Raw genomic sequence first — 20,704 nt, 5'->3', positions numbered from 1 at the left:
TGAAATTAAGGAAAGGAAAACATAAAGATCATATAATCAAATCTTATATAATAAAACCATATAATAAAACCATATAATAAAATCAAAGTAATAATAAAAAAATGAATAAAATATAATCATGGATATAATTAAATCATATGAATGAAAATCAATAAAATCAATATAAACAAGTATATTTATACAAATAAATATAATTTAATGAAGAAGAATACATGTACCTTATATGAAATTTTATGAATGTATTCAGATGAAATTTTTAAGGTTCTTGACTTGATTAAATATCACTTTCGCTTAAAATATCAAGATTTCTTCTGATTTTGTAAAATGCGTCTCTTGGAAGTGGCTTTGTGAAGATGTCTGCTAGTTGATTTTGGGTATCAATGACGAAAATTTCAATGTCGCCTTTAAGAACATGATCCCTTAAGAAGTGATGATGTATATCAATATGCTTGGTTCTTGAATGCATGATTGGATTCTTTGAAATATTGATTTCACTAGTGTTGTCGCACTTGAGTGATATGCTTCCTAGAACCACACCATAATCATAAAGTTGTTATTTTAACTAAAGTATCTGAGCACAACAACTACCGACGGTAATATATTTTGCTTCTGTAGTGTTGAGAGCCACACTTGCTCGCTTTTTGCATGACCAAGAAACTAGGGCATTTTAAAAAATGTGACATGTTCCACTTGTGCTTTTTCTGTCCATCTTACATCCTGCATAATCTACATCAGAGAAACCAACAAGACTAGATACACTACCTTTGGGGTACCATAAGGAGACATTGGATGTTCCTTTGAGATATTCATTATTCTCTTCATAAAATAGAGATGAGATTCATTTGGACAAGCTTAAAATCATGCACATAAGCATACACTAAACATAATATTAGGTCGATTAGCCATTAGATATAATAAAGAACCAATCATACCTTGATATTTAGTGATATCAATTGGAATTCCTGATTCGTCATGATCAAGATATTTGTCAGATCCCATTGGAGTTGCTATATCTTTTCAAGTATCCATGACAAATATTTTGAGAAGCTCTTTGCAATACTTAGATTGATTGATGAATATCCAATTCTTTATTTGTTTAATTTGCAACCAAATGAACTAGTTCAACTTACCCATCATGGACATTTCAAATTCTCCTTGCATAATTGATGAGAATTCTTCACATAAAGATTCATTTGTGGATCTAAATATGATGTCATCTACATAAATTTGCACAAAGATAATATGATGGTTAGTTCTTTTGATAAAGAGATTAGTATCAACTTTACCTTTTTCGAAACCATGTTCGCGAAGAAAATTACTTAACCTGTCATACAGAGCTCTTGGTGCTTGTTTCAATCCATATAAAGCCTTTTTGAGTTTGTACACATGATCAGGATGTTTGAAGTCTTCAAATCCTGGAGGTTGACTTACATAAACTTCTTCAAGTATGTATCCATTTAGGAAAGCGCTTTTGACGTTCATTTGATACAACTGAAAATTCAAAGAACAAGCATATGCTAACAATAATCTAATTGCTTCTAGTCTAGCAGCAGAAGCAAATATTTCCTCAAAATCTATACCTTCCTCTTGATTATAGCCTTGAGCTACTAATCTTGCCTTGTTCCTTCCAATGATACCATTTTCATCTAGCTTATTTTTGAAAATCCATTTAGTGCCAATAATATGTTTACCTTTTGATCTAGGAACTAAATCTCATACTTGATTTCTTTCAAACGGATTTAGTTCCTCTTGCATGGATAAAATCTATTGGTCATCATCTAAGGCATCTTTGACTTTAGAAGGTTCGATTTGAGAAACAAAAGTCACATTAAGACAAACATCTTTAAGATTTAAACAAGTTGATACTCCCTGATTTATATCTCCAATAACTTTGTCAATAGGATGATCTTTATGTGTTCTCCATTCTTGAGGAAGATCCTTTTGATTTGACTCTTATTGGATTGATTCCTCTTTGCATTCCAAATGATCATCTTTGTTAAATTTGGTAGCATCTTCTATAGGAACTTCTAAAATATCATCACCATCATCACAAACAACTATATCCTCCTTAGAGGTGTTAGATTCATCAAAGGAAACATGCACTGATTCTTCTATAGTTAAATTTATTTTGTTATAAATCCTATATATTTTACTAGTAAGAAAATAGCCAAGAAAAATACCTTCATCGAACTTCTCGTCAAAATTACCGAGATTTTCTTTGTCATTGTTTAGGACAAAGCACTTGCATCAAAATATGTGAAAGTGAGCAATGTTTGGCTTTCTTCCTTTGAAGAGTTCATATGGAGTCTTTTTCAAAATTTGTCTTATAATAACACGATTATTTACATAGCATGTCGTACTTACCACATCCCCCCAAAAAATATTTTGGTAGATTTGAATCACTAAGCATTGTTCTTGCAAGTTCTACTAGAGACCTATTTTTTATTTCTACCACTCAATTTTGTTTGTGGAGTCCTTGGTGCTGAAAAATTGTGAAAGATCTCGTGTTCTTCACAAATTTCTTCAAAGGGTGCATTTTGGAACTCTCCAACATGATCGCTTCTTATGGAGACAATTTTTAGTGATTTTGAATTTTGAATTTGCTTTGCATACTTCTTGAACGCCTTGAATGCATCACTTTTCTGCACTAAAAAGAATGTCCAAGAATATCTAGAAAAATCGTCAACAATAACTAAAGCATATATATTACCTCTGAAGCTTCTCGTTCTTGATGGACCAAACAAGTCGATATGCAACAGTTGTAGTTGTCTTGAAGTAGACACAACATTCTTGGGTTCAAAAGTTGATTTGGTTTGTTTTCCCTTTTGACAAACATCACATAATTTTTCTTTGACAAACTTTATTTTAGATAAGCCAATGACAAGATCATGCTTGACTAGTTTGTTTAAATGTTCTATATGAATGTGAGCAACTGTTTTATGCCATAACCATGTGTCATTGTTGTTTACCATGAGACATTTTATTTTCAAAGATAAATCATCTAAGGAAATCATAAAAATATTATTAGTTCTTTTACCTTTGTTTTTACCTCATGAGTGGTTTCATCTTTAATCAAGCATTCATCCTTGGTGAACTTGATCTTGAAGCCTTTTTCACAAAGTTGGCTTATACTTAAAAGATTGTGCTTTAGTCCTTCAACATAAATAACATCTTCAATGGAAGTGAAAGGTGGTGCTCCAACTTTGTCTATGCCAAGAATTTTTCCTTTGTTTTTGCCTCCATAAGTGACATATCCCTTGGTTTTAAGCACTAAATTTGAAAATTTGTTGATACCTCCTGGCATATGCTTAGAAAAACCACTATTGAGATACCATAGATTTGTAGTGGTTTTTAAACACACCTACACAAAAAGTTAGGTTTTGTTAGGTACCCAAATTGCATTGGGTTCTTCATAATTAGTTCCTTTCTTGACCCACACATATTGCCTACTTGACATACTAAAGTTCCTTACATAACAAGCATTAGGTATGTGACCACTTATATCACAATAGAAACAAGTAGAAACAAAATTACTTCTAAATCGAGGAACATAAGATTTTTTTCTTAACAAATCTTTTCCTCTTAGGATAATTATGAACATTGTTTGTTTTGTTCACTTTTTCTTTATTTGATTGATCACTAGCCTTAACAAAGATGGTTTTACTAGAACTTGGTTTATTAAATTTAGAATAACCAAGTCCACTTTTATCATTTGAATATATTTGTTGACTAAGGACATCATCCAGTCCAATTTTTCCTTTTTCATATCTTTCAAAAACTCTTTTTAATTGGACAACTTGGAAAGAAAGTGATTCACACTCTTTGCATACAAAATTTTGTTTTTGTTATTTAACAAAACTTTGTTTTTCGATTTCAAAATATTTTTCCATGGTGTCAATCTTTTCTTCAAGAGATAAAATTTGTTTCTTTTGATTAGACATCATTTTATACAAAACTTTGCATTCATTGAGAAGTTCATCTATGGCACCTTGCTCATCATTATCATAAATGAAAAAATCATTACTAACCTCTTCATATTCATCATCAGAATGATGTGAAGCCATCAAATCAAGATTTATACATTAGTCACTTTCCAAGTCGTGTGATCAACTTATTTCATTATCTTCCCATGCAATGTAGGCTCTTTTAGATTTTGAATATTTTCTACTTTTGAAGTCGTTCTTCTTGGTGTGTTTTGGACAATCCATCTTTATGTGTCCTTACTTTCCATATTCATAGTAAGTGACAATTGGTATTGAAGTGGAAGCATCCTTTTTCCTGAAAATATTTCTTTCTTTTTGCATAATTTAAGGATTTATCATTATTTCCAAAAAAACTTACCAAGCCTTTTTACAAGGAGCATGAAGTTTTCATCTTCTTCTGGAGCATCTTTTTCATGTTCTTCTTTGGAGTCGACTTTCAAGGCAATGCCTTTGGATTTCTTCTCTTGATTGTCATGCTTTTCAAGTCTTCCAACTTCAAGTTCATGCTCTTGAATTTTTCTGAACAAGAATGCGGAAGTCATGGTAGAAATACTTTTCTTTTCCGATATTATCGTCACTTTTGGTTGCCATTCCTTGGTTAAAGACTTGAGCACTTTAAGATTAAGATCATCGTTAGTAAAAGTCTTACCGATAGAAATCAAGTGATTTGTCAAGTGTATTAATCTCTTTTTCAATGCAACGATAGATTCTCTAGGCTGCATTATGAACATCTCGTACTCTTGACTTAAATTATTCAATCTAGATCTCCTTACTTCAGCGGTTCCTTCATGAGTTTCTACCAATGTATCCCATGTTTCCTTTGTCGTTGTATATTGAGAGACACGAAAGAATTCATCCATGCTAAGTTCACTTTGAAATATGTTGATTATTTTCTTATTGTAAATCACTTTTTTCTTATCATCTTCATCCCATGAACTCTTAGCCTTTGGTGTCCCAACCTCATTGACAACACTTGTAGGAATAAACACACCATTCTCCACAACATCCCAAATTTCTTTTCCCTGTGCTTCCAAATCAGCCTTCATGCGAATTTTCCAAAAATCGAAATATTCACTAGAAAATAGTGGAGGTTTATTGCTACTTTCACCATCTTTGAAAATAGGGTTTGCACTTGCAGAAGTCATTCTGGATCTTTAGGAACATGTTACCTATAACCTGCTTTGATTCCAATTAAAAATGTGTAAGTACACCTAAGAGGGGGGTCAATTAGGTATTTAAAAGTTTACCTGGTTTTTGTATGGTGATCTTTCTTTTCTTGCTTGATGTGATAAGTGATGAAAGTTGTAAATGCGGAAAATAAAGAACACCGAGAATTATCCTGGTTCCTCTCACAATCCGAGAGTACTCCATGTCCCCTTATGCAGTAAGAGATTTCAATAATGTCAGAACTTGTGTACAAGCCTAAGCTAGACTTCTATACACTAGGTTATAGCCTAATCACCAAGAACAATCCTCTTGTGATTTACAACTTAAGAAAAGAAAACAATTCTTCCTTTTCTTACACGATTGTTTCCAACAGTCATGGATAACAAGTACAACAATCAGACAATCTTATATCAAACAATCCTGGAAAAATAAGATGTTGATACATTAATATTTTTGAGTAGAATAAGTTGGATATATTAAATTCTGTAAGTAGGACTTCTTCTCTTTCAAATATGAAAGTTCAATATCATAAATTCTCTAAGCGCTCAATGATGCTTTTAGAATGATATGAAAGTTTTTCAAAAAGCATCTAAGTCTGGAACACGTGAAATGAAATTATGCAGAGAGCTTTTGTAAAATATGATTGAAAGAGGTAACAGTAAAAAATGAATTTTGAATCATTTCTATAGAGTGAAAACAACTCTTGATAAACATGGAAATTGTTGAAAAATATTTTTGAAATATAATGAGAATATAATTAGGAGATTCCGTGAAAAAGAGTGACCGAAGTAGTGAAGACGATTTAGCATTTCCAAAACTTGTTCAGGTGTAATCGATTGCACAAGTCTGTCAATCGATTGCAAGGGCTAAAATTTTGAAAAAAAATGCATTGCTGCAATCGATTGCAGGATCATGTTAATCGATTGCAAGAGCCAAAATTTTGTTTTACATAATTCCATTCAATCGATTGCACAAGGATGTTAATTGATTTCTTGTTGAATTATTTTGAAAATTGTTCTAAGTCCAAATACTTCATCCATGCATCAAAAACTTATTTTCAACCAATGCTATTAAAATATTAGAAAATATTTTTAGCAAAGTATGGAATGAATATTTCAAATGCATGATCAAATGAATTGAGCACTTTAAGATTGTATATGATAAGAACTTCCGTATATACCTTGATTGGTCATAAGCAATTTTTTCTCTTCTACTTTGATAATAGTACTTGAGCTTGAAACCATTGTCTTCATCAAAACTAGTTGGAAGCTTGTCTTCACACAAACCAATCAAAGGTTCTTCCTTCCTAGATCCAAGCAAGAAAACTTCTCTCCAATAAGTAGAAAAAGAGAGATTCATCGAAGACCTACCTCCACACCAGAAGGACGTAGAAAAAGAACCATAACCGGCGAACAAAATATCAGACCAAAGATTGTAGGATTCGTTAAGAGCCTTTACATCCACTTAGCAAGAAGGGATATGTTTAGTAGTATGAGATCTTTAACACTCAGACCGCCAGAATTTTTAGGTTTACACGCTTCAAACCACCTAACCCAAGGAATTTTAGATATCCCTTTCACCCCCAACTCAAAGGAATCTCCTTTGAATCCTAACTAACTTCTTCCACACTTTCACAAACATCTTAAGGAAATAAGGAAGAAGACTTCTATAATATTAATCATAAAGTTAAGGATACTAAGTTTGCCTCTTAAGCTAAAATATATATGGGATCATAGCTTAAGTCTCTTCCAGATCAGATTCTATAGAGGTTCCCTAGTGGACTCCAACCTCAAATTGGCTCCAATGGGTAACCCAATGGGTAACCCAATGGGTGGCAACTAAATAGATTGATTGAGAAATAGTTTATAGATTCATAATAGGTTTTAATAATTTAGAAACTAAATTTAATCCACACCACAACATGTGAAATCAAAATAAACCTACCCATTATCTTAGTCCTAGGATATAAGAAGAGGAAAAACTCAAAAACAAGACAAAGGTCCCTAGGCATGGCCAGATGCACCTCTAACCACCTAAAATCCTATACTAGACACTTGCAACCAAACAAAAGGTCACAAACAAATGAGATGCCGACTCTAATTGTTCCCCACAAAAAGTACAAGAAGTCCCCTCAAGATCACTAATAAAATTCTGCTTAAATAGATTTTCTTTGGAAGGAAATATATCTCGCAGAAGTTGCCAAGAAAAATCATGCACCTTTTAAGGGGTCAACTATTCTAAATAGTATAAAGGTTTGATAGCATATGTTCAACCCTCTCATTAAGGGTACGACTACTCTCACCTAGGGATTTCTAAGAAAACGCCATAGAAAATAAGTCATCTTTAGCATGTCTCCACCTTCACGAACCATGCTACGCAGAGAGGTGAACCTTTTGAAGAGTTGAGAAAAACTCAAATTGTAGATGTCTGATTGGCTGCATTGTATGGTAAAACACTAGCTGGATTCTAATGTCTTGACTGATGTCATGACATGCTGTGGAGATGTTTGTTTGACTGCATTGTATGTTAGAATACCTAGCTGTACTCTGATGTCTTGGCTGATGTCATGACATTCTGAGTAGTGTACTGCAGGATTAGCTAATACAGGATTCATTGAATGTCAAACTGGATGTTATGACATTCATCCCTGTCAGCAGATACTGAGGAATAGAACAGGTGATGTTCTACTATAACTCAGTATTTATTATCAGTCTGCTTATCAAGGAAATAACAGACCTGGCATAAGGCCTACTGTCTGAATGTCAAACTGGATGTTATGACATTCATCATTGACAGCATATACTGAACAATAAGCAGATTGGTTTTCTGCTACATTTCAGTATGCAACTCAGTCTGCTTATCAAGAGGATAACAGACCTGATGTAAGGCTCTATGTGTGAATGTAAAATTGGAGGTTTTGACATTTATTTATGTACGCTGATACTGAAGTATGGACAGATTGGTTTTGTACAGTACAGCAAATTGTACAGTCTGTTTTCAGGAAAAACAGACTTAGCATATGGTTAATGATTTGGAAGTCAAACTGAATGTTGTGACATTCATTCCTGACAGCATATGCTATATTGTAGGTTGTTTAGTTTTTCTGTTTCAGCATTTTTCTCAAGCTAAAATCCAAGAAACCAACAACCAAGCTACAATTAAGGAACCTAACAAATAGCCTATTTGTTAGCACACTAATATGTGGAAATTAGTTAGAATCCTATGTGGCATTATTTGTGGAGGTCTTGAGATATTTTAGGAACTAAATATGGAGATATTTTAGGAACTAAAAGATTGAAGACCTTGTTTGTAGCAGAAAGTTTCTGCTGATGTTGTAACAGCAAAGGAGAAGTTTGCTGCGATTTCTGAAGGCCCAAATCCAGTTGGGTGATTAGGTTATAAATAGCATATTGTAACCTAGTTTTTGTAAGCCTCTTAGAATGAAAATTTAGGGGTGTGTGTGAGGTAAACCTCCCAATCTGTGGGAAGGTTACCATGTGTTTCTCAGTGTTCAAAGCTGAGAGTTTTTGTAACTCTAAGCCTGTAGGCAAGAGTGATTATGTGCTTGAACGAAGCTGTGAAGCAAGTTCAAGTTGTTTGAACATTACATTGTATTTGTAGTGATAGGAATGGAAACTGGAGGTTTCTATCTAGGAGTTCCTAGGTATAGATTGCATTGGGTAGGGATTAAGTGAAGAGTTGTAAACTGGGGAGTTTAACTCTGAATTAATACTGCTGATAGTGAATCTTCTTCCTGGCTTGGTATGCCCCCAGACGTAGGTGATGTTGCACCGAACTGGGTTAACAATTTCCTGTGTTTGTTTTCCTTCTGCATGTTTTAATACTTCTGCCATAACACAGCTAATATTCCAGTCTGCTTATCAAGATGATAACAGACCTGGTATATTGCCTTCTGTTTGAATGTCAATCAGAATGTTGTGACGTTCATCAGTGACTGCATATACTGAATAATAGGCAGGAAATACAAGTACATGGCCAACAAACTGGAACAATGTAACAGATGATGTCCAACTCACTATTGAGACATCGTGCTGATAACTGTGTAGGAAAACTACAGAAGTGAGTGCTATGATTGATCCCTACTGCACAGAACCAGGTGTTCCTCCATTCTAGGGTGACATGGAAGGAGAGGTCGTGACTTCTGTAAACGTGTGCATATTAGTACAGGGGTTAATAACTGTCTTGTTGTATTAGTTACAATGTTGGATCAGATGTCATGACTTGGAGTAGAACATCTGAATTCTGACTACACCAGAATTTCACAAATACCAAAGGTTCTTCGTGAACAAAAAAAGTTCGGATTCATTCAGGATTCTAAATGATTGATCCCTGATCCAACATCCATACCTCACCCACAAATCCATCTTGAATTTGGGAGATGGAGAAAAGTCTCTGAAATTCGACCATGAGGGGGTACTACTAATCCAAGGGTCTTTCCAAAACGAGGTCAAACAATTGAATCTAACCTTCTTAGACAACGCTGGCTTAAACCAATTTAAAGGTTCTTCCTTCTTGGATCCAAGCAAGGAAACTCCTCTCCACCAAGCAGAAAAAGAGAGATTCCTTAAAGACCTACCTATACACCTGAAGGACACAGAAAAAACACTATAACGGACAAACATAATATCAGACCAAAGACTAGAGGAGTCGTCAAGAGCCTTCATCTCCAGTTGGCAAGACGGGCTAGGTTTACCAGTTTGAGATCTTTAACACCCAGGCCACAAGGCTTCTTAGGTTTACACGCTTCATACCATCGAACCCATATAATTTTAGATATCCCTATCACCTAACCCCAAAGGAATGTCCTTTGAGTCCAAACCAGCTTCTTCCATACTTTCACAAACAACTTAAGGAAAGAAAGGAAAAAGAATAGGATAACACTAATCATAGAATTAAGAAAAATAAGTTTACCTCCTAAGCTAACATATCTACGGGATCACAAATTAATTCTTTCCCAGACCTAATTTTAAAGAGGTTCCAAGTGGACTTCAATCTCATATTAACCCCAATTGGTAACCCAATGGATGGCAACTAAATAGATTGAATGAGAAATAGTTTATAGATTCAGAATAGGTTTTAATAATTTAGAAACTAAATTAAAGAGAAAATGACAGTAAAACGAGAAATTGATGGGTTGTATTTAACATTCAATTTTGTGATTGACAATAATTTAATATTTTCTTCGTATTCATAGATAACAATTTTTAAATTCCAATAAGTAATAAGAAAGCATGCTAAATTGCTAATAATATGTGCCAGCAATTTCTTGAAGATATGCAAAAAGCTCTCGGGGTTTAGAGAACATGACCATGTGATCAGCATCAGGAATCACTTTAACATCATTGGTAGGATTTCGTTCAATCATTGACAATTGAAAATCATGCTTTATCACTTTGTCTTGTTGGCACACAATGTAGACTTTAGCAACAGTTCCATAGTTGTCTTTTGTGACATTTGTTTTCTCTTGTAATAGTTCTTGATCACCAAAGGTACAAAGAGGCCTTAGTAATATCATTGCAAGAGACAAGTCCTGGTTCATATAATCAACATTATCAAAATAATAATAATTCTTATTATAAATATTTTATTTCCCAAATAATATATGCATTTTGTCAACAAAAAAACATACCTCTAATGGAGATAGTTGATACAACTTGGTTGCTAAGAATTCTGACCCTAATATCATAGATCCATTTGGTTTATCATCTGAGTTATCGTAAAATATAACCTTTGTATCCAAGCTAGAATCCAATCTTTCATGATACTGCAATTTGCAAATGAAACTATATAAAGTTTGAAATTGTCAATTTCAATGCATTGTGTGCAAAACCATTTATGGAGTTATGTAAATCTAATATTTCCTTTAAAATACTATTGAAGGTTTATGGGATGATATTTATCTTATAAGATTTTTACATTGGGTTTTTTAGAACAAATCTCCACTATAAAAGTTTCTTATGATGTCTTTGACTGAATTCCATAAAGATTTTAAGTGGATGAGATTATTGCTCTAATGGGAGAGGATAATTCTATTTTTGATTTAGATGTTAGATCTTATATAACACTTGATCAGAGTAATGAGAAAGAGAAGAACCGTCACATCAAATTTTAAAGGATTTTCTGATAATTGCTTTCTCTTATATTTGTCAAAACTAGAAGGTTTTAACTTTCAAAAAATTCTAGGAATATATTCCCTCCATTCCATAATAAGTGACTTATTTAGAATAAAATAGTGTCTTAAAATGAATCCTCCATTTTAATTTTCAATGCATTATTTTCAATTTTACCCTATAATTAATATTACTTTCATTATTTTTAATACATAATAAGGGTAGTTTAATAAAAAATATTATTCTATCTCTTTCATTTATTCTTTTTTTTAATCCGTGTGAAATGGTCAGCTGAATCACTCATTATAGAACGGAAGAAATACTATTAAAATCTAATAAAAGTTTCACATCAAGGTACACACTATTTTAACCTTAAATAATACTCACTTCAAGTTGTCACTGACTTAGACATTAGATGTTAGCTCTTACTTCCCCGATCTTATTAAAAATATCTCATTTATATTTTTTATTTGTCTCAAAATAATTTTCCTTTTATAATATCAATATAATATTTATTATTCTTTTCCCCTACTATACCCTTATTACTCCCTTCGTCTCATAAAAAATATCTTATTTGAGAAATTCACGGTTCTTAAAAAAGTGATTAGATGTGTTGGTTTTGATGATAAAACTAATATCATTTACTAGAATATCCCTATTAATTATAGTTAAAAGAGTGGTTGAATAAAGTAAAAGTTACTCCCTCCGTTCCTTTTTAAATGTCATTTTTTTACTTTTTACACATATTAAGGAAGTTAATCATTATTGTTACTTTTCAAACAATAAATTCTCTTTTACCTATAATACCCTTAATTATTTATTACAGTCACTTTACTTTTTCTCTCTCTACAATCATTATATAGGGGTAATTTTGATAAAATAGCAATTAATACTACCTTGAACTTTGCAAATAACAATTAAAAAGAAACAAAAATTTTGTAAGAAAGTGACACTTATAAAAGAACGGAGGGAGTAATAAATAGGGATATGATAGTGAAAAAATAATAATATATGTTGCATTGGTATTGTAAATAATTATTTTGAGATAAAGAAAAAGTGAAATGAAACACTTTTTATGATACAGAGAGAGTAATTAACTTTTACTTTACTCAATAAATTTATTAACTACAATTAATAAGAGTATTCTAGTAAATGATACTAAATTTATCATTAAAATCAAGACATCTAATCATTTTTTTTAAGAACTGTGCGTAACTCAAATAAGATATTTTTTATGAGAGGGAGGGAATATATATTTATTAATGATGAATCTTATGGAAAAGGACACCTGATCGGAGAAATTAGAAGGGAAAAACGATCCCATCAAATTTTAAAGGATCCTTTGATAATTGATCTCTCTTACATTTGTCAAAACTAGAAGGTTCTAACTTTCAAAAAATTCTAGGACTATACTATTAAAACCAAATAAAAGTATCACATCAAGATACACACTATTTTAACCCTAAACAATACTTACTTCAAATCGTCATTGATTTAGACATTAGATTGTTTGTTGGTATCTTATGCAAAAGGACACTTATCAGAGCAATTAGAAGAAGAAGAATCGTCACATCAAATTTTAAAGGATCTTTTGATAATTGTTCTCTCTTACATTTGTCAAAACTAGAAGGTTCTAACTTTCAAAAATCCTAGAAATATACTATTAAAACCTAATAAAAGTTTCACATCAAGATACACACTATTTTAACCATAAATAATACTTACTTCAAGTCGTCACTGATTTAGACATTAGATGTTAGATCTTATATATTTATTAGTGATGAATCTTATGAAAATTGACACCTGATCGGAACAATTAGAAGGAGAAGAATTGTCACATCAAATTTTAAAGGATCTTTTAAGAATTGATCTTTCTTACATTTATCAAAACTAGAAGGTTCTAACTTTCAAAAAATCCTAGGACTATACTATTAAAACCAAATAAAACTATGACGTCAAGATACACACTATTTTAACCCTAAACAATACTTACTTCAAGTTACCATTGATGTAGATTGTTTGACTGTATCCCCCCCCCCCCCCCCCCCCCCCCCCCCCCCCCCCCCTCCCGAATCAAAGCCTAAATACAACAAACCTTCAACTGAAATCAACTTCAATATTTCCTAGATCTTGGTTGACTCTCATGTGTTATTTCCTAGACAACCTGTCCTCGTATGTAGGAATCAACTTCAATATTTCCACCACCTTACTCGACAACATATCTGATGGTGAACAACGGGAGAAAGAAAGTGAAGATCCAAGAACCATTATAGTTTAGGCCAAAATCCAAGACACTTTAATCTATCCCAATAATGGATCCACACGAGAACCTAAGCCAAGGACGATCACATCCATCCAGTGAACTCCAAGTGACCCTCTGTAAATATCAGTGCTCATTAACGAGGTAGAACAATTGAGGATAATTGAATGATCACACTCTAACAATGTAGAAGAAGGATACCAATAAAGCAATAAGGACCGTTGAGTATGATGATCATGAAATACTAACGCCACCTCTTTAATGTCAGGTTGATAATGTCACTCATTTAGAACAATTATCCACAATAAGATTCTAGCACAGAGAAATCTAAGATGGATATGTCTTAGAAAGACATCTTATCAGAGAAACTAGAAGGAGAAGAATCGCCAGATTAAAACTTATAGGATTTTCTAACATTTGTCGTTGTACAAAACAAAAGGTTATTGATCCTGAGAAACCTAACGACTGAAATATAAGAGGCTAACAAAGGCGTATATGTGCTCACTATGCTAATCATAAAAACCCCTTACTTTCATCCATAACTTCCGTTTCATGACACTTTAATGTGGTCCGACTAAGAACCTAAGTCAAGGTTCGTAGAATCCATCCAAGAAGCCCTTGAGAGAACCTAAGTAAGATATGTGTCTCTTAGCAAAAAAAAAACAAAGACCAAAGATCTTAGAATCATCGCAGTATAACAACACAAAAGAATAATACCAACAAAGCAAGGATCTAAGATCATGGAATAATGAAGTCACTCCTTTAATGCCAAGTTGATAATGACACTCCTTTAAACATTTATCAACAAGAAGTTTTTAGCATCGAAGAACTTGAGATATATTTGCCCTAAAAACAACCTTCATAAAAAAAAATAGGAGTGAAACCATCGTATCATATCAAATCTTAAAAGATTTTCTAACATATATCCTTACGTTTAGTTATCCAAAACAAAAGATTTTGGATCCTAGAAAACCATAGATCCTACTCTAAAAGCTAAGACGTCACAGCAAAATAAGCACTACTTTAACTTTAAAGACAAGATTTCAGTGACTTTACTGTATGATGATTTTGGTGAATTTGTATCTATCTCTCTAAACCAATGTTAAGAACCTCTCCCCTTTGCTAGTTACTAAAATATCATATCTCATTTTTAAAAGATCTAACTCATTAAAACAACATTTATACGACACACTATCCCAAACTTTTAATTTCTTCACAAGCTCAAATTTGAGTTTTACAAAAAATTTACTCAGCTGCCTATTTCCACTTTTCATAACTACTAATATGAGAAAACACAAAATAACCATAATTGAGTACCTCTTGGAGGAGAGTCGTGGAGCATAGATCTGGAGAAGGCATAAAAGCTGCAACAAATACAGCAGCCGCAATTTTCTTTGGGAATAATTCCATAGCCATAGATATACAAATCCCACCAAAGCTATGACCCACAAGGATTACCCTCTCCTCTTCTGGCAATGACCTTACAAATTCAACCAACGGTTCATAATAATCTTCAATGGAATCCAGTTCATGCACTTGTTTTGGATGAATACCAGAAGCAGCCATGTCTAACGCTGTGACTTTATGTCCAGAAGATTTCAATAGAGCAACAACCTTGTACCAACACCATGCTCCATGGCAAGCTCCATGAACCAACACAAAATGCCTCTTATTGTCCATCTTTCTTTCCTAGTCTCTTGTTCTCTGTTATGTGGATGTTTCTTTCGCTTTGTTTCGAAAGTATAATATAATTTGGTGGTTCATAGAAACTCTCTTGATTTATCCGCAATATTTTTATTAAGATATAGTTGTTTTATGATTTCTGTGGAGTTATATCATTATCTTTATAGTTATATCTCATAGTATACTATTGGCACAACACACTACAGCCAATATATACGATAATCTATACGATAAGCCTGTTGTAATTATTAGATATTTTAAAAATATATTAGTTAAAGCATTTATTTATTAATTATAATTACTAATAAATAGTAATTGAAAGGAAAGTAAAAGAAATTGAAGTTATTGAGAATTAATTTGATTTTAGGTGTGAAATGTCGCTTATGAAAACAGTCTATTTATTATAAATAACTTAGGAAAGAGTAGTATCATATGCATTAATTAGATTTATTTTTAATTTTTATTGATTTGGAAAAATCGTGTGATAAAGTATTTAAGGAGATTTTGTGAAAAACTCTGAGAAAAAAATGGTTAGGATTTCATATATTTGAGTTATTCAATAAATATATATATATATATATATATATATATATATATATATATATATATATATATATATATATATATATATATATATATATATATATATATATATATATATATATATATATATGAAAGAGTATCCACTAATGTGCTGATAGAGGGTGTAGAGACATATGCTTTCTTTGTTACATTACGTTAACAAGTTTTTATATTTTTATTTTAATTTTGAATGTATTCACGAAATACATTTAAGAATTTGTATTAAAATATATTTTTTGTGTAGTGTAGTAATGCTTAGAGAGTCAAATGAAGATTTAAATGAGAGGTTGAAAATCTGAAAATAAACCTTAATTAAAAACACATAATTTTTGCCTAAGTAGAAGTAAGTGTAATACATAGAATGTAAGTTCAATATTAGAAGAATTGTTTCTAAGATAGAAGTTAAAGTTAGAACCATATTATTTCACAAGTCACGTGGTTTAAATAATTAAGTTCTGTAATATAAAATGATAAAAAATAGAAAAGGATATCATCAAATTGAACCTAGGTGAAGGGAAAAGTGTCACTCAAGGTGAAGAGAAACTTTTATCGAACAAACAGGTAAGATCTGCAATGTTGCACGTCACGAAATGTTGGACGATTAAAAATCAACACAAAAATAATTAAATGTAATAGAGATGAAACTGTTGTGTTGAATGTGTGGTAAAACTATATGAGATATGATTTGAAATGATAAAAATTATATGTTCATTAATTATGACAGAGAAACTTTTTACGGAATATATTTTATTTATTTGAGAGAAGTTTCATAAACGTACAGGACTTAATGTATGGCTGGTTCAACCATTAAACCAATAAAACCCTTATTTTAGGCCTCAAAATTTTAAATTTTTTAACTAGTATATATTATTACTAATTTTAATTAAAATAAAATAAATATATACCATCTGTTTTTGTGATTCAAATTTCTTAATTACTATTTGTAAAGAATCTTTAATAACAAATAATATTGCATTAATCACAATGTATCATTTTCCAAACATTATAGTTTTTTATTATTACAGTTTGCAATTTTCAACCTTTGCTGATGCCATAGAAATTGCTATTTTCTCTTTTAAAATAATAGAAAATTAAATATAAAATGTTTAAGAGAGAGATAGAGAGGGATAAAATTTTGCTCTATACTTCTTCTCATTGGTTCATTATCTATTTCAATTTATTGACTCTTTGTTCAATCCCTTAAAATATAAGTGAGAATAACAACAAAATGCAATATTTATGAAAAAGAAAGAAAAGAAACAACAAGAAGGTAACCATATTGATTTGCCAAATCCACTACGTTTTTTTTCCCGTTAAAACCAGGACGCATCGGCTTGACGGTGTTTCAGCCTTTCTTTGTATCATATTTATCTCTGGTTTTTGTCTCATGGTTAGGTGTTGAGTCGATCAACAAATTATTTTCGATGGAACGTGGAAGTAGACAAGTAACATCTTAAATATAAAATCTAGTTTTGTGGATTTAAGATTCTATTATTCTAATATTTTCTCCCTGATCTTTATTTATAGTAATTTAATTTTAACCATGTATTTTCATATCTTAATTCTTAAAATATATAATGTAAAGTCAAAAATGTGAATCAAGTTATTCAAAATTACTTATTCACTTCACCGGTAAGGATCCCTCCAACATACTTAAGGTTGGAATACAACATCCATATCAAACTTAGAAGTATCTCTTTAGGGATGTAACAAATGAAGCTCCTTAATGAATCTTTTTAAAACCACTTCAAAAATTCACAATTTTTAAAGACCTTATCTTATAAGTGGTAGGGGAGGATCCTCCTTTTTGTATAATCTATGTTGAAATAAACCTCTTTCTTTGAGATAAAAATAACTCTAAGGAGAAGAGTGTTAGTGAGGAGTTTCCAGAAGTAGGCATTCTTTTTTTAGTCATTGATGATGATGATGATTGTATGAGAGTTTGCACAAATATACACTCTGCCTCTAATCGATTATGTATGAAGAAAATGTTCTTCATCTATCTTAGTTTAGTTTTGATGAAGATAAAAGCTTATCATTAAAGAAAGATCAAAGAAGAAAAATATTGGATTCAATTGTCAAGATTGTGTAAGCTTTGGAAATCAAAATATTGGATATTGGTTAAGGTACTTTAATGGCAATTCATATGTTTATATAATTTTTAGATGCTAAAAAAAGTTTATCTCAACTTCTCTAAAGATTTTCCAATCATTGCTCTTGTATTCTCATTTAAAAAATGACTTTTTAAAAAGAAAAATTCAAATTTATATGTATGGTAATCGGTTAGCATATTTACGCAATCAGTTACATCAAGCAAACATTGAAAAAGATGAATTTCTATACATAATTTTGGTTCTATTTCAATTTTTTTTTCATAATTTTGTAATTGTGTAACTAGTTACACATATGATTTTTTGAAAAAAATTGAACTAATATTATACCTTTTCATTCTAAATGTTCATGAAACCTTTTCCAAACCATTGCTATTGATCATGAACGTTTTTCCAAGCATTGCCATTCATTCAAGAGGCATTTTGAAATGTATTTAAAGGAATACAAATTCATATTTCAATTTACCTTTTCCCATCTCATTTTTCAAACAATTCATTTATTGCTTCTAAGTGTTTAAAACTTTTTGTGAATAAATTTCATACATCATATAAAAGTTTCTTAAGCATATTGAGCACTTTATATATATATATATATATATATATATATATATATATATATATATATATATATATATATATATATATATATTGAATTATATTCAAATGGAAGAGAAGATCAAAATTGATATATCTTGAAATTCGAGCCAAGTTGAAAAGATTATTCAAACGTATATTCATAATTTGTATTGATCACCAAGTGTGAGGTGACATTTGTTTGTAATATAAAGTGGCGTGCTTTCTAAGTATTGTAAATAAAAAGTATTATGCTTTCTTGTTTATGTGATAATCATCACTGTGTTGGTGATTATTGAAAATGGTCCTTTGAATCGGGGTGATTCAAAGTCCACTATAGTTGTTGGTGATTTTGTGGAATCATGTAAGTGATGCGCTTCTTTGTTGTGTCAGAAAAATTGTAGGATAGGTCTTGGTGTAAGACTTGTACAAAGATCTAACATGTTGGAAAATCTCTCATATGGTGTGAGGGGACTAGATGTACCCTTGGTTGAAAACGGGAACTAGGATACATGCTTGTGTTGTTTACATTCTGCATTTTATTTCATAAGTTCATACAAATATTTTTGGAAAATTAAGAACATAAGAACCATCACTTAAAAACTCTAAAAATCTAGAAAACCTAATTCACCCCTTCTTAAGTTGCACTTTATACTAACATTATCTATACGGCCCATGATCGATTACTTCTTAGGGTTAATCAATCACGTGGAGAAAAAAAATTGAACTTTGAAATTCAAATCTAGTCTAATCGGTTACACCCAGACCTAATTGATTATTTAGACAGTTTTCAACTCTTTTTTCTCCTTTTGGGCCTTTACATGATTTTGATCTTGGATGATAGCTTTTGGCACCCCCAAAACTTCAACATCACCTATTTGCCTAAATATTTTAATTTTTCCAATGCAATATTGCTAAAGGCATAAGTAACTTAAAAAAAATGTTAGTGATAAAAACTTATTCACTAAGCATGAAAAGACCATTAGCTAAATAATTTCCTTGGAGTTTTCCGGTTCAATTTTCTACCAAGTGTTTTACCTCTGAAGTCTCAAGGTATCTTGAGAAAGCTCCCCCTCAGGAGGGAACAATAAAACATTGCCGAAAATCCATATCTATGGATAACTTGGTAAGAAAAGTTGATAAAACAATCTCAGGAGTGATACGATCATCAAAGATCCTTCAACTCCAAAAACATCAGGACAATACATGTCAATGAACAACTAGGTCAAACACGACTATTAAGCACTAACATCAATGCCAAACATTATTAAGTGATTTAATTGGTTTATAACCTACACAATTTTTATCAAAATAAACCCTTTGATTAAAAAGAAGTAAATTAATATTATCTTTACCCTTAGTGAACTTCTCTCAGGTTTCATGCAAACTAGTTACTTTATTTTTGAAAGATTCACAATTATCTGATTGTAGGGATTCACTTCTAATGCTAGAAATTTCTTCACCAAAAATTTGGTTGCTATTTTTTTAGAATTTAATAAAATCATTAAGATCAATTTTATTGGTTTCTAACTTATCAATATCTTTAACAAGCTTAGTACCTACTTTAAATAGTTGTCGGTGAGTTAAGGAAGTTACCTCAAAATAATCTCCTTTACTGTAGGTGGATATAAAACAAACACATTCTTCTTCCTTTGAGGATTCTTCATAAGATTTCCCAAAAGTGTTGTTATTAATATTTTTGAAGACATATTTGCATGAATATCTTCATGAATAGTTTGATGTTTCCTCATTGATTCACCGTTCGTTGCTACCTCTTCCTCACATGAGACTCAATATGAGGGATATTTGAAATTTCTTCTTGAAGTTGATTCTTCAGAAGTTTTGGATGTTTGTTCATCGAAGATTCCTCTTGTGGATGTTGTCGCGTCTCGAAAAATACGATTCCTCGTGATGGTCACGAAAAATATTTACTTTCGAACAGAGTCGCCACCGAACTTTATTTATCCGAATGAATGGATAGGAAAATATCGATAAAACCTTTAGGAAATAGAATAGTGGTCATCGCAACCATATTCGGGTTCGGGAGTGGATTACGTAAGGGGAAGGTATTAGCACCCCTTACGTCCGTTGTACTCAACGGGAACCTTTTAGTTCTAATGTGCGTTTCGAGTGTTAATTTATGTTTGTTTGTTATCTTTAGGTTATAAAATCATTTAAAAATAGAAATGGATGAGAACCTCAGAAAGGAGAAAG

General features: G+C 31.6%; 1 protein-coding gene across 2 annotated transcripts in view; it reads right to left on the bottom strand.

Moving 5' to 3' along the window:
* Positions 1–15,357, bottom strand: part of LOC127120338 (methyl jasmonate esterase 1) — a 28,624-nt gene extending 13,267 nt beyond the window's left edge. Inside the window, exons 1-3 of one of the 2 annotated variants that reach the window (XM_051050749.1) lie at positions 14,859–15,357; positions 10,801–10,935; positions 10,286–10,701 (exon numbers count right to left, since the gene is read on the bottom strand). In XM_051050749.1, coding sequence (XP_050906706.1) covers positions 10,414–10,701; positions 10,801–10,935; positions 14,859–15,221 — 786 coding nt within the window. In that variant the 5' untranslated portion in view covers positions 15,222–15,357 and the 3' untranslated portion in view covers positions 10,286–10,413. Of the gene's footprint in view, positions 1–10,285; positions 10,702–10,800; positions 10,936–14,858 lie in introns of those variants that run through there. The other variant, XM_051050748.1, reaches the window with a different exon arrangement.
* Positions 15,358–20,704: the final 5,347 nt, after the last annotated feature.

The sequence above is a fragment of the Lathyrus oleraceus genome, chromosome 2 (assembly GCF_024323335.1).
Source record: "Lathyrus oleraceus cultivar Zhongwan6 chromosome 2, CAAS_Psat_ZW6_1.0, whole genome shotgun sequence".
In the NCBI taxonomy this organism is placed as follows: Eukaryota; Viridiplantae; Streptophyta; class Magnoliopsida; order Fabales; family Fabaceae; genus Lathyrus; species Lathyrus oleraceus.
This window is presented reverse-complemented; position numbering and strand designations above follow the sequence as displayed.